General features: G+C 34.7%; 1 protein-coding gene across 1 annotated transcript; it reads left to right on the top strand.

Annotated features, from left to right (window-relative positions):
- The first annotated feature begins 2,532 nt into the window (after positions 1 to 2,532).
- Positions 2,533 to 14,090, top strand: LOC149804378 (dual specificity protein phosphatase 10-like). Its single transcript, XM_089939557.1, has 4 exons — positions 2,533 to 3,326; positions 6,364 to 6,522; positions 7,074 to 7,259; positions 10,324 to 14,090. The coding sequence occupies exons 1-4, from the start codon at positions 2,762 to 2,764 to the stop codon at positions 10,587 to 10,589; spliced, it is 1,176 nt and encodes a 391-aa protein (XP_089795683.1). The 5' UTR covers positions 2,533 to 2,761; the 3' UTR covers positions 10,590 to 14,090.
- Positions 14,091 to 14,585: the final 495 nt, after the last annotated feature.

A 14,585-nucleotide genomic window follows, 5' to 3' on the forward strand; every position in this document is an offset into this window, starting at 1 on the left:
TCGCGTTACAAATTTAGGAGTTAAGTAAATCTGACATGTAAAGCTTCAATCCCATAATGCCAAAATAGATCTGATCGGTTTTAAGAAACACAGGAACTAATGAAGTTTCAAATATGGCATTCAGTACGCGGATTGTTTGACACATTGTTTGGTAATGAAAAACCAGAATGACATTTTGCATATGACAAATATATATATATATATATATATATATAGATATATATATATATATATATATATATATATATATATATATATATATATATATATAAAGTTACATGACACATAGCGCACACATATAAATACCTGTGTCACGGTGGATGGGTATGAAGGCATGTAAGTTGTTCTGGGGGAGGGGAATACGTATGGTTAAGGAAATTATTATATATGCAGTATAAACAAAATTAAGTTTTTTTGTATATTAATTATTTTGCTTAAAGGACTTTACACACATAATCATCATTTTTGTATAGATTGGAACGTGTGTGATATTTAATTTGTATAGATTGCAACGCGTGTGATTCTGTATTTCATTTTATGTGATTGGAACGCGTGTGATATTTCATTTTGTATAGATTGGAGCGCGTGTGATTTTATTTTGTATATGTTATAACGAGTGTGGTGTTGCATTTTGTATATACTCTGACGCGTGTGATTTTATTTTGTATATGTTATAACGTTTTGTATATACTCTGACGCGTGTGATTTTATTTTGTATATGTTATAACGTTTTGTATATACTCTGACGCGTGTGATTTTATTTTGTATATGTTATAACGTTTTGTATATACTCTGACGCGTGTGATTTTATTTTGTATATGTTATAACGTTTTGTATATACTCTGACGCGTGTGATTTTATTTTGTATATGTTATAACATTTTGTATATACTCTGACGCGTGTGATTTTATTTTGTATATGTTATAACATTTTGTATATACTCTGACGCGTGTGATATGTCAGTAAGGTCATTATTTTATCAACGATTGTATATCGTATTTAGAAAATTAAAGCGTACCATTTACGCGTAAGAAACTATTAGTTATATAGATGTTTAGTTCTTGACAATCATTTTAGTCCAGTTTTATTGTTCCAAGCGAACCTGTTTTAAAAGATCAAATATAAGAACACATTAATATATACATAACTTTGGTTAAATAATCTTACAAAATAAATTTAATAATAATAATAATAATAATAATAATAATAATAATAATAATAACAATAATAATAATAATAATAAGAAGAAGAAGAAGAAGAAGAAGAACAATAATAATAACAATAATAGTAGTAATAATGATAATAATAATAATAATAATAATAATAATAATAATAATAATAATAATAATGATAATAATAATAATGATAATAAACAACTATCTTTAACAAGGATAACACATTTGGTCATGGCTGACCCATCTGCCATGTGGTCCTCAGTTTTTGTAATCGGCTATGTTAAAAAAAAATTAAAAAAATTAAAAAAATTATTTAAAACAAAATAAGAAAGAAAAAAAATATAAACAGAATAAAAATAGAAGACCATGCACATAACCAGGTATCGTCGCACACTCATTCGTACATATTTAACATGAATGACTATGTGTGACTATACTGGGAAACATACAAATATGAACAATATTCAATACACAGGCAGTCTAGAAAGAATTCTTTAATGATATTTTAAAAGAAGCAAGGGAAGTTGAATTACGTATCCTCGTTGGTAAGGAATTCCATACAGTAGGTGCTGATACAGTAAATGAGCTTTTGTAATGAGTGGTTTTCGACCAAGGAATCTGGAGATTGTTGTTAGTAATAGTTTGAAACAAGGCTGAAATATTCAAACTCATTAATGGAATAAGCAGTTGAAACATTAGAAAATGATTTTAAAAAAGTACATGAAATTTATCTTGCTGTGTTTAATATGCCAGTAAAATTGGCATTGAAGATATTGAATAGAGAAATGGACTATACAGATTGGCAAACAATGCATTGGTGTTGTGGGCCATAATTTCTCTTGAAATGTAAATACCATTGTCGAAAACACAATGCACATGCAAACACATATGTTGAACTAATTCGACTTCATCAGTTGATAAAAATACGTAACTCGTCAATACTGTGAGTACATGCGATTGAATTATTTCAACTACAGCAATCATTATGCTAGTTCGAATTTACCAGTCATTATGCTAGTTCAAATTTACCAGTCACTTCTTTTTACCTTGAGTAATGTCGATTACGAAAATCGGTCGAGTGTAGCTCGATATACAAACTGAACGTTTTCAAGGTGATATTTGGCCGGCTTCAGTTCAGACCAGTTTCAGGCACGCCACCAAGGGATGACCTATAAATAACCCTTATACAGCAAACGATGACGTGAACCGCAAACTGCTTTTACAGTTTTTACAGTCAGCTGTAAGACTAGTAGCACGTGATCTATATTTAGCATCAAAATGACCTCATCGGATTATTGCAGCAGTGACGTATCTTCCTGCGTATAAATATCAAGTCATGTACACTAACTCGTATTTACAGCTTGGCATTCGGGCAGGACAGAGCTCGTTTCTTTTAGGATCATTGCCAGAAATAAATATATACAGAGTTTGGAACTTCACTCAGTGTGGAGTCTATATTTACTAGTAGTATTCGGAGTTTCCAGTGCGTATCAATTTTATAAAATTCGTGAAATGCTGATAAGGACCCGTGGAATATTGTATCAGTTGTTTTGCCTATTTATTTAACTTCTGCATACAGAGGTCAAATGCCTGAGGCCGGTGAAGTAGAGGTACTCCCTCCGCCTAGTGTCTTACATAGTACCCCCTCCCGACGAAGGGTCGGGTTACGTCTGGAACTTTCACCCGAGTGTCTAATGTCAGTGCCGAAAAGGTGCAAACTGGAGTCAATGAGTTTTACAATTAATGGCTCTTTTACGGTTAATCCCGGGGGGCTGGGGTCCAATACCCCGTCCTCGACACCACGGACGATGTCAGTACAAGAGTTGGCAATAAGACTAAACAAATGTCGTCCAGTGTTACTTTTGGATTGCAGGCCATTCTTTGCATTTAATTCATTTCATATCGAAGGAGCTGTGAATATTAATTGTTCTGACAGAGTGAATAAAAGAAGACTTCAGCAAGGAAAAGTTAATCTAGTTGATTTAGTTTCAACAAAGGAAGGAAAAGATTTATTTAAAAGAAAATGTACAAAGGAGATTATATTGTATGACGATCAAACATCAGACATGTGCCAGTTAGGCCAGGACACGTGTTTAAGCCTTGTTCTATCCATTTTACTCAGGGAAGGAAGGCAAGCAACAGTTTTAAAAGGTACGTTGATGTGTACAGATCACACTTGTTGAATAAATATTTTCCTCACTAAATTTTTTATACGAAATGAATTAGAACTTCTAGTCCATCAGCAATGAAATATTTTATTTACACTTGTACCAGCAACCATGTCCAGTACATACATACAAACATACACAAATACATCCGACACACGCATACACACATACGTACGATACGTTACATACATACACAAATATATACATTACTCGCTCGGAACGTGCTCTTGGATCGAATTAAATCCAAAATGAAATACTATATCCTCAAAATATCTCTTCGTCATGTGTCATCGAAAGTTTGAGTCAGTTTGCATTGTCATCCAGTCCAAGTATTTGCCTATTTAGTCATTGGTGAGTAAAAACAGCGAGCCCGCCTATGGAGGGGTGACGGACACGATTGGTATGTCTATTGTTTAGCAATCTACCGTGCCCATGGTGACGAAAACAGCGCTTCTTTAACTTGCCTTTCGGTGAAAAGGTGTACAACTAACTACTGGAGCATCTATCGCTTGATCGACTTCAAGGAATTTCGAACAGCACCAAGTACAATAGAGCCATTGTTAGGTATTGCGCAATGTTGACGTTGTCAAGTTAAGTGACTGAAGATCGTGAATACCACCACATGAGGAAAATACAATTATCATAAAATCATACGTATAACCAATACAACTAGAACCATAAAACAAATATTAATTCTTAATTGTGGCTTTTGGAGGAGGTAAATTCTGTTAATTCGTCAAGAGATGACGAGTACGAATAGTTTGTATCGCTTTTTTTCTCACTGTTTGCCTTTGCTTACGTGAATCATACCGTAGTATACCTGGTATTGGTACGCGAGTTGGGGCAAATACAAATTAGGCCATCTGAAAGCTGGTATTTTAAAAACAAATTCCCCATATTCTGACGATATACATAATTAATTTCAACACTAATACAATTCTGGAAGTGCTAAATGTGTTGTTGTTTTTTTTCCTTAACAGTAAATTTTATTGCAAACAGACATCATTATCAGTACCTACAATTCGGGAGGGTTGGTAGCTCATGAATTAATTGCACGTGTTGTTTCGAAATCGTGTGAATGCTGCGCAGGCACATTCGCTGACTATTTGTGAGTACTTTCCAAAATGGATTCATAAAGTCTATTTATTTATTACTTTTTTTACCTTTGCTTTACATGTATTTGATTAGACCTTTCAATTACGATGGTAACATTGTCACATGGCTCATCATTTCGGACCAGACTCTTGGTGGCAGGGGAACGCATGAGCCAAAGTTGGTTTTGCTAAAACGCAATCAAAACTAGTTAACCGATTTTCCAGTGGATTAAAATGACGAACTGACTCCACGATAAAAGATGTGTAAACATGTGCTTCGTTTTAATTATTGGACTTAATTTATCACTGCCCTTCACAGTTTACACTTTTTGCCATCCCTTGCATTGCATTGTATCTAAGTCATTTGTTAAAGACGTCAAACTTTCTCAACGTGCATTTTTAGTCGCAGCATCAAAGTATTGGAATTCGACACGATATTCGTGTCAATTCCAATATTTTTATGCTGCGATAATATATCGCAATTTTATTTGGAAATCGACACGATATTATCGCAATTTAATTTTTCCACCGACTGATGGTCAAGTCCTATTTACTACACACCTACACAGTTTTTCTCTCTCTTTCTCTCTCTCTCTCTTCGAGTCTCAGATTCAGCCAATGTAGATATGTGAAAAAGCATGCCAGTAGCTTCTCGTGGGTCGGTGGTTCTTTCCTGGGTTTTCCCGGGTTCTTCCTCCACCATTAATACTGGCCGCCATATATGGCCTATCGTGTGCTGAAAAATGGCGTTAAACCCCACAACAACAACAACTCTCTCTCTCTCTCTCTCTCACACACACACACACACAAGAATTTTTCCTTCTCCAAACAATAAAAACGTGGTAATGGACTAATGGCTGAAGTTGTCATGATCTTTAATATATAATATCCATTCTGATGGGATGGTCAGATTATCAGATAGGTGTCATCTCGAGATAATGCTTACTTGACCAAGGATAAAGGTACTTCCATGTTAGTCAACTAGCTATATATATGTATTGTACACCCTTGATAAGGTTACAGATAACACCACTAGAACTGTTCGCTGCCTTCTCCATGCTTGCATTGGTGTGTGTAACGATAAAGAATTAAACATGATTGTCTTCAGGTGACCGTCATTGATAGAGCAAGATTTTCCAAAGAAAATTTACATTTTGCATATTTAACTTTGTTTTAAAATTTGTTTACAAGTTTTGCTATACAGCGCGTATGTTTTGTTCCACTTATTAGAGCATCAGAGAGATTTTTCTTTATTTTTTAAATCAAAGATGACATTTTTCAGTATCTTCGAGATATGTTGTCACAATTTTAAACCAGTATTGAGTGTCTGACACCTTGATCAGGATCTCATCTTGGACAATTGAACATGACTTTTGAACAAATTTCGCCTAGCGCGTTTTTTTTTTTGTTTTTTTCATTGTTTGTTCGGGTCGGTCGGAATCGCCTATTGCATCTTATAGTAACCCATGACTCATTCATTCATGCTTCGCACAAGCCTGCCCGAGTTTGGAGCTCATGCCAACCCCATCATTCATGGTTCGCACTAGCCCGGTCTAGTTTGGAGCTCGTATCACAACCCCTTCATTCATGGTTCGCACGAGCCTGGCCTAGTTTGGAGCTTGTACCAACCCCTTCATTCATGCACACGCTGGGAGTCTTGCTTTGTGCCTGAATGAAAATGAACTGCACTCGCACTGCAGAAATAACCAAAACTATTAACTCGCGGCTCGCCTTTCATTTCTAAACCACAAAAATTTTGCGCCATGTTTCGTTAGCACCAGGCTAACCGCAATGCAGTCAGTATAGATAAATCACCAGCAATAAACTGTTTTAGGCACCTGAATGAATGATGTACACTTTACATAGGCACGTATACTTTAGTAATATTATAGTATTATTATTGTTGTTATTTAATACATTCTTCAGGTGGATTAAAAGAGTTCCGCAGTCAGCACGAGGATCTATGCCGGAGTAGTCTCAAATCTCAGGAACACAAACCTCTTTATAGCCCGACCACCCCAATGTTAATAGAACCTGCTATAGAGACCGCAATAGCTGCACAAGTGTTACCCTTTCTCTATCTTGGTGAGTTTAAATTTGTTCCTATGCTATTTTTCCCCATGCAACTTTGGAAAGAACAGTGTTAAAATAATGATGCATTGTGAGCAGATTTAAGAATATCGATCAAGCTAACGAATATGCTTCCTCAAATAAATGGGGGAAAAAAATGCGACATCTAGCATACAAACTGTTATAAATAAATATCGTATAAGACGAATCCACCTGCAGTCTATACAGACCCAGATCTGCCGTCGCACAGTGCGCTGGCAGATATGTGTCTGTTCAGTTTGTTAGGAGTAATCAGTAGAACAAACAGAATAGACCATGGTCTATAAACATTATGCTACGACAGAATAAGATCTTTGTTGTTTACAGTTTGACCCGGCTTATAAGCGAGTACGGACGGTTATAGTTATCATAACTCTGGTTTTCCATTTCTGTGTACTGTTTTTTTTCTTCAAATTAAAGTTCGTTCAGAGAATAAAACAGCTAAGAAAGTAATATTAAAATAGTTCTGAAAATGAATATTTTTCACAAACTGACAAGTAAAAATGGGTTTTTATACTTTTAAACAGGTAATGAGAGAGATGCCGCAAATCTACAGATGTTAAAGGATTTAGATATTACGTACGTCCTGAACGTTACGTCACATATACCTCTATATTTTGAAAATCAGGGAATAAAATACAAAAGGTTACCTGCCTCAGATAGCGGTCAGCAGAATTTACGGCAGTACTTTGAAGAGGCCATTAATTTTATAGGTAAGTTTTTTGCTTCTTGTGGTTATGGGGGTGGGGGTGGGGGGTGCATGGTATGTTGGAAAGCTAGCGTTTGATTCACATCTTGTATATTTCGAATAATTATAATTATGCTTTCTAGTTATAAAAAGGTATAAAAATCAGCGGAACAACGTTGTATACTTGGCGAATCCAGAGAAAGAAATGCCTGATTAACATGAACACTTATCGTTACAAACTGTAAGATACACACTGTAAAGACATTTTTTTAACCTAAAAAAAGCCTCAAAATTAGTTTCGTTATATCTGTAGCGTGTCAGACTTTAATGTTTTATTTATTTTACAATGTGTTGTTTCCCCCTTCCGGTTAATTCACCGTTTTACAGATGCTCAAAATGTATTTATAGTCGGCAAGTACAACACACAAGAACAATTTGGCGTAGGCATATATATATATATATATATATATATATATATATATATATATATATATATATATATATATATATAAGCGTGCTTTCAAAATTATACGTTTCCCCAGTGAGCACCATGGTAGGCCATGTTTGGAGAGCCTCCGATATTTCCAAAAATTCGGAAACTATTTGAGTGACTCATTGCGTTTCACTCCGCTCTTTGTTGTTCACTCGTCGATGCTCAAGAAAGGAGAGCTTTCTTTCGGTCAGGAGCGGTGAATCATACACTTTAAGATTTTCACTTTCTTTGTCGTCTGAAATAAAGCGTGTTATCTGCATACAACTCGGCATCTGCACGACAGTATTTTTTTTTTTTGTTGCATTGTAACGTGTCGTACATCACCTGCCCGTTCACAGGTGTATCAATACCAAAATGGCGCGATAGTTCTTAAAGAACATTTCTTTGTATTTTTACCAATTTTCTGTTTTTTGGACTAAAATAACGGTTACAAATAATCTAAATATTTCCTTATTATTTGTTATTACTTTATAGTAATGCTATGTTAATTACAAAGCCGTATGCATATTTTTGTTCAAACGTATAATCGTTTCCTTCTATTCACGGTGACTGTATTTAATAGGACAAAAAGGTGTTTACGACTGCCAGTGTGTTACCCAATTTACTGATGTTCGCACGCGAGTGTGACACGGACGATCGATGGCTTTCAAAGCTGCGTTGATAGTGACTCATACAGAATATAAATTTAAAAAAACACCACAACGTATTTAATCATCTGTGATAGAATTATATAATGCAGTCAAAATTGTCAGCTGCCACAAAAGTGATACCCGCGCGTCTATTGCGCTTGAACGTGTTGTGTAAACAACTTTCAAAAAAGAAATCTTGAACGCGAAACTTCTATTTAATTTAAAAGAAATAAAAATATAAATTAAGTCGGATGAGTGATTCAGAAATGATTTTTATTGATAAAAAGCTATTTTTCATTTAATTTATTATCTATTACACGTAAATTATAGTGATTATTTTAAATACTTCATAATTACACCGAAGAAAGAATTTTTCAAAGAGAACGAAATAGTGAGAAAAATGTATCGTTTATTGACAATTGTTTTATTTCCGATTTTTATTGATGCATAGGCGCATTGAAAAGGTATAAAATAATTTATCATATAAGTCAATACATTTGAATTCTGTATCCATAGAATGAAATCTACCATGGAAAGAAACGTGTGTTATTCCGCATTTATCAACGTTAGTGCTCCATCGACCAGAGAAAATACAATGATTTTTTAGAATATGAATAATTTCAATTTTGATCGCTTAGTATGATGCTTGTATCTCCACAACTATTTCTTCCAGTCCATTTTCAAATTTGCTAAAGTCCTTTAGATTCAAGTGTAGCTAATTGTCGTATTATCCAATACTTATGAGTTCCTGTATTGAAAACGGGGATACCTTTTAGTTCGTTATGCCATATTATTATCGATCAAACCTGCTTGGTTGTTCTCCTTGGGTCCTTTCTCACCTTTTCATACCTGTTGGTTATTTCACCACATACCTGCTTAAATATCCTTGACTTTTGTTCCGCATGTTGTTTGAAGATGACTCATTTTACGTGTTGCCAACTTGAATATACGAACGAAGGGGAATTGCCAAGCTTAGCTCGACCCTGTGGACAGATGGCTTTTAGTTAGACTCCTCGCTCTCCATCCCCGCCCCCCGTTGGGGAGGAAAGGGAACACTCTCTGACAGCAGTGCACGCTATGCTATGAGTCACTTAACATATACTGGGCTAGTTTGATAAATAAAATCATTATCGAATTTTAATTTGCCCAATTAACAGAATCATCATTGGATATTTTTTTTGGTTGTTATGATTAACTGTTTCAGTTCAAGTTTAAATTTAGTGAGTATAATATTCACTACAATACTCGATAATGCAAAAACACTCCTCGACAAAAAAAAGAAGAAAACATATCATTCATGGATGGTAATGTAGTTTACATTACAGACGTACTTGCAAATTTGTTGATTTTGATCGGCGGATAAACATTATTACCTGTCGATCAATATCTGTGCGCCGTGTGGCGGGCCAGATTGCATACAGCGCGATGACTCACTGTAGTAGTTACCGGACAGCGGTTTTGTATCCAAAACTGGACATGGGCAGTTTTTCATGGCTAATCTGATGCACTCGAGAGGCATGACATCTGTGCGCCACATGGCTTTAACCCCACGGGTGATTCAGCAAGACCACTAAAAATGAGCTAGCTGTTCAGCTATTATATTTATGTGCGGGTTTTGTCGGAGAGTGCATACTTTTGGATGTTTTGTATTCTTCATCTACCTTAGTTTCTTCTGTTTCAGTACCAACGAAAACATTCATACTAATATCAGACGTGACAAAATCACCCATTGCGTATTAACGCTTAAAGTTTAAACTAGAATAAAATATGCTGTGATCCCCCCCCCCCAATTTGTTCTCTTTGAAATACTAATGTACTTTGGAAAAGTGATAGAATAGAATGTAAGGTTTGAAAAAGTTTTATCTAATGGCTTTATTTTTTATAACATGCTAATGAAACCATTTTTCTTGTGTGTTCATATATAGATGCGACATGTTGTTTTATAATTGTTTGTCTTTATTTTACAGACGAGGCAAGGATTAATGGGGCCAAAGTCTTAGTTCATTGTCAAGCGGGTGTGTCGCGGTCTGCAACAATTACAATCGCTTACATCCTCAAACATTCAAAAATGTCAATGACGGATGGTTACCGTTTTGTCAAGAGCAAAAGACCCATCATTTCACCGAATTTTAACTTCATGGGTCAGTTGTTGGAATTTGAACAAGCCTTAAATCAGGGAATAGTTCCAAGGGATTCCGATTCGTCTTTTCTTGGAATTGAGTCTTGTGTATGATTGACAATGCATGGAGCATGATGCGACTTATGCAGAAATCCTTCGTAATTGGATGACGTCAGACATGCTAAAATTCCTAGCTGAAGCAAGAATTGGTGACCACAGAAAGACTTCATTTCTGCCATGGAGAGCTATCGAGAATCCCGTATAAAATCACCAACACAAGGGATCATAAAAATGAAGGGACACATTCCAAACACGAGTCATTGACGAGTTTCGCCTGCTGTGCAAATCAACCATTCTCAGTTTGCTTGTTGTAGTCCTTCAAACTCGTATACTGACACGGTCGTAATAATAATAATAATAATAATAATAATAATGTATATGTGCAATCAAGAAATGACCACGTAGCCAGGTAGAGACATAGATACGAGACTGAAAGAAGGAAAAGCAAATGAAACGAGTGGAGTACCTTTTGCGGACTCCATTATTGACAACCCTGATCAAGCATTGATGGCAAGCAGTACCAAAGCTCACGGAAGTTTGATAATTTCCAGCAAATCTTCAGGAGAAATCCAATTTATTTTAAAAACAGTTAAATATTTGTTACAATTCTGATTATTTGTCCTTAGATCTATTCCACAAGTGATGTCAACAGTACGAAAACATACCTAACCATCCGTTGTTATGTCTACATGTCTATTCTTCATGTGTATAAATTAACATCTTTTGTGGTTTCTTATCCGTAGTTGAATCTAAAACTCAGTATGTCATTTGTTAAGCACAGTTAACATGCTGGGCAATGGTATCATAACAATTAACGAACACAATTAACCACCAATTAGGTGCGTATTTAGGTCTGCTGACCTCTGTAGTTAAAGAAGAAAAAAATGACACAACCGAGTTAATCCTCCTTTTATATCCAAACAGTTTCTTTCAGATCACATCGACTTGTTCGTACGAGTTTTTCAAGTTTCCTCAGTTACAGTGGCTGTTAAAAGCTTGTAACTACATTAGTAAAAATAGTACAGTCAACTTTTAGGAATAATTTGTAACTGAAATCGACACGTTTGACACTTGGATAATGTATCTTTATTGACGGCAGATAGAACGCACGGAATGAATAAATACATAAATATCGACATATTCTTTTGGTATAGGTAATACTAACTACATGCTGGGCACATTCAGAGTCGATATTATTTGCCATTTACGTGTTTAACCAGTTCATACCAGCAATAGCGTTACTACTTGGAATGAGTCATACATTAACTCTACGCGTACACATCAGCCAACAAGCATTAGATATACATGCTCTCAGTGTATGTACATGTATTCTCGGTAGTAGGCCGTTGTACATGTAGAAGATAACTGCGGTCGTAGGGCACCCGATGTTACCATACGAATCTTAAATAGTGACGGATCCCCAATCTGCGATTTGAGAAATGTAATATAAACTATATTACAACATAACTGTTGTTTTGAGACGTTGGAAATGTATATTTTATATTTAGAAACGTTTCTCCAAAGTGTCTTAAGCAATCTGTGAATTCTGGTGTTTGCAACTTTGAGGCTTGGTGTTTATCTCTGTGTTATTCCTATATTTGTATGACAGGCAGTTGTATGTATGTACCACGAATTTTATCTTCTGAAAAACGAGCAAGGTACAAAGAAAACAAGCTGAAATAAATTGTCAGGTTTTCGAAAAATATTTTTATTTCTAATAGGCTCATGAAACTCTTCTTTTTAAACCCACAATTCTGCTCGTTCATCATTTACAAATACTATACAATACTTTTATTGAATGTTTTGTATCTATGTTGTCAATATTTATATATTTTGTGAAAAACTTAAATTGTTTTGTTGCTCTTAGAGTCCACACCTTGCAGAAACCCAGACGATTTATATGTGAGCAATTAATGAAATGATAACGGATATACATTGCAAAATAAAATGACAAAATAATCCATATATATATATATATATATATATATATATATATATATATATATATATATATATACCGTCAGTATCAATCTACCTCGTTGTTTTGACATCTTAACATAAAACGTACGTTATACATGGTGCTATATTTTTGTTTGCCAGCTTGAATGCATTTGAAACACCAGTTTGCCTTTCATTATACCAGACAGTTACTTTGCATCATCTCAACAGTAATAAAGTACAAAATATTGATGGCATTCCTTTTTTGTCAGGTATTTATTTATATTTTTATTATTTTGAAATGTATGGGTTCCATTGATCTTTGTTAGTACTGACCATGCAGGATGATAAAAATACTGAGATGAAGATTAATTAATTATATTTCGACTTAAGGTAAATGGGTTTTATATGAAAGTATTGTACTGAAATTAGTATTAAACGAATCTGGTATTTTGCATTCTTTTGTCGAGCCCACGTTGATGGGAAGAGAGACTTTGCAGTTTTTCAGTGTCGGGGACGACAGCAGCAATTCATTCAAAGTTTTAAATAAAGATTTTCAATGGTATATATTTCTTTTTCATAGATTATGATCATGCATGATGCGACGCATTTAGCATCGAAGCAAGCTATCAATGGATGCCTGCGCTAAGATGCCCTTGTTTCTCATGAATAAACCTGTTCAACCAATCAGTGCGAGTCCAAGTTATCTTCACGCAAGTTGACCCACAACGACCTTTCGTGCTGACTTCCAAATAAAGTCATTTATCTATTGATAAGAGGACACTTTTGTTGATGTACAGTACTTATTTCACTGGCATGTTGATCACATATTTTCTTTATGCATATTGATGAGAAACGAGGAAATCGTATCATAGTGTACCACAGGTGCAATTATATCGAAAAAGAATATTCTTCCTTGGCATGCAACGATGCTAACTAGAAGAAAGGTAAAATAAATCATTCTATGACATTGCTCGCTCACCAATTTTACCTTGGGGTCAAGGTCACAATTTTAAAAAAGTGCATTTTTTTTTTCATTTTATATTATATTTTTAAATTCCATGATATATATTTTTCATACACTGGATGAATAATTATGAAGCTTAAGAGATTTTATTTGAAAGAACCGCTTGTCCCCATGACCTTGGGATCAAGGTCAGCCATATGAAACTTGCATAAAGATTTAATAGAAGTTTACTTTTTAGTTTGCATATATTTCTTGAACCTCTTAATGGATTTTCATCATAATTGGGATGCCACATTATGAAGCGACAGCTTGCTTGCTTCTTTTGATTGCCGGCAAGGTCACACATTTTATACCAATATATTTATTGTGGGCTCGACACGCAGACCCTGACCTTTTCGTTAGCAGTTTAGTAAATCTCGACTTCAAATTCGATATAAAATCGTTTGTAAAAGCAACTAAAGGTTATTGCCATTTGTCTTTAAAACATTAGTTTGATGATAGATTATCATAACCCGTCAGTACCTCATATATCATCCATTGGAACGTTCATGTCTCTTATTTGTTTGGGAAGAATAAATGAATATTGATGTGTAAACTTCATTTTACTATATTGATAATGATTTTGTAAATTAATAAAGTCCTTAAATTAACCTTTCATATGTTAATTGACGACGTCTTCCATTCATGTATTTAGATGCTAGTGCCTCCCCAACATACACGCTTGCGCATGCATTCATCTATTTAACACCCCAGTTCGTACACACACGTGAAAGAAATATGAATCTTTCTTTTTTTTTAAATAAAAAATTATAGCTTATATTTCCTTCATTTATAATGCGTTTATTTTGCAATACTTTAGCAATTTGTAACAAGTTCTTTACATCAACACAATAAAAATAGAGCACTGCGACATGCATATCCGTTTCAATTTCTACACCTCAAATACCTATGCACACGTGTACACCATATCGACAAGCATGCAGAAGAAACAATTTTGGTAATCGTTGTATGCATCGTTTAAAAAAAAGAATTGTTAGAAGAAAACAAAGAGGTTACAAACATTTAGGAAATTTTATACTCATTGGTAGGAGATCTTAATTTTAGGTTTAACGAGATCTCGTAAGATTTTAGATCTGCTTGTCTAA

Source organism: Sinohyriopsis cumingii, chromosome 2 (genome assembly GCF_028554795.1).
Source record: "Sinohyriopsis cumingii isolate HCF-2022 chromosome 2, ASM2855479v2, whole genome shotgun sequence".
Taxonomy (NCBI): domain Eukaryota; kingdom Metazoa; phylum Mollusca; class Bivalvia; order Unionida; family Unionidae; genus Sinohyriopsis; species Sinohyriopsis cumingii.

Excerpts from the sequence above, each read along its gene's own strand:
- LOC149804378 (XM_089939557.1), top strand. The coding sequence starts at position 2,762 with ATGCCTGAGGCCGGTGAAGTAGAGGTACTCCCTCCGCCTAGTGTCTTA. Across the intron at positions 3,327-6,363 it reads GCAAGCAACAGTTTTAAAAG|GTGGATTAAAAGAGTTCCGC; the intron begins GTACGTTGATGT and ends TACATTCTTCAG. Across the intron at positions 7,260-10,323 it reads AGAGGCCATTAATTTTATAG|ACGAGGCAAGGATTAATGGG; the intron begins GTAAGTTTTTTG and ends TTTATTTTACAG.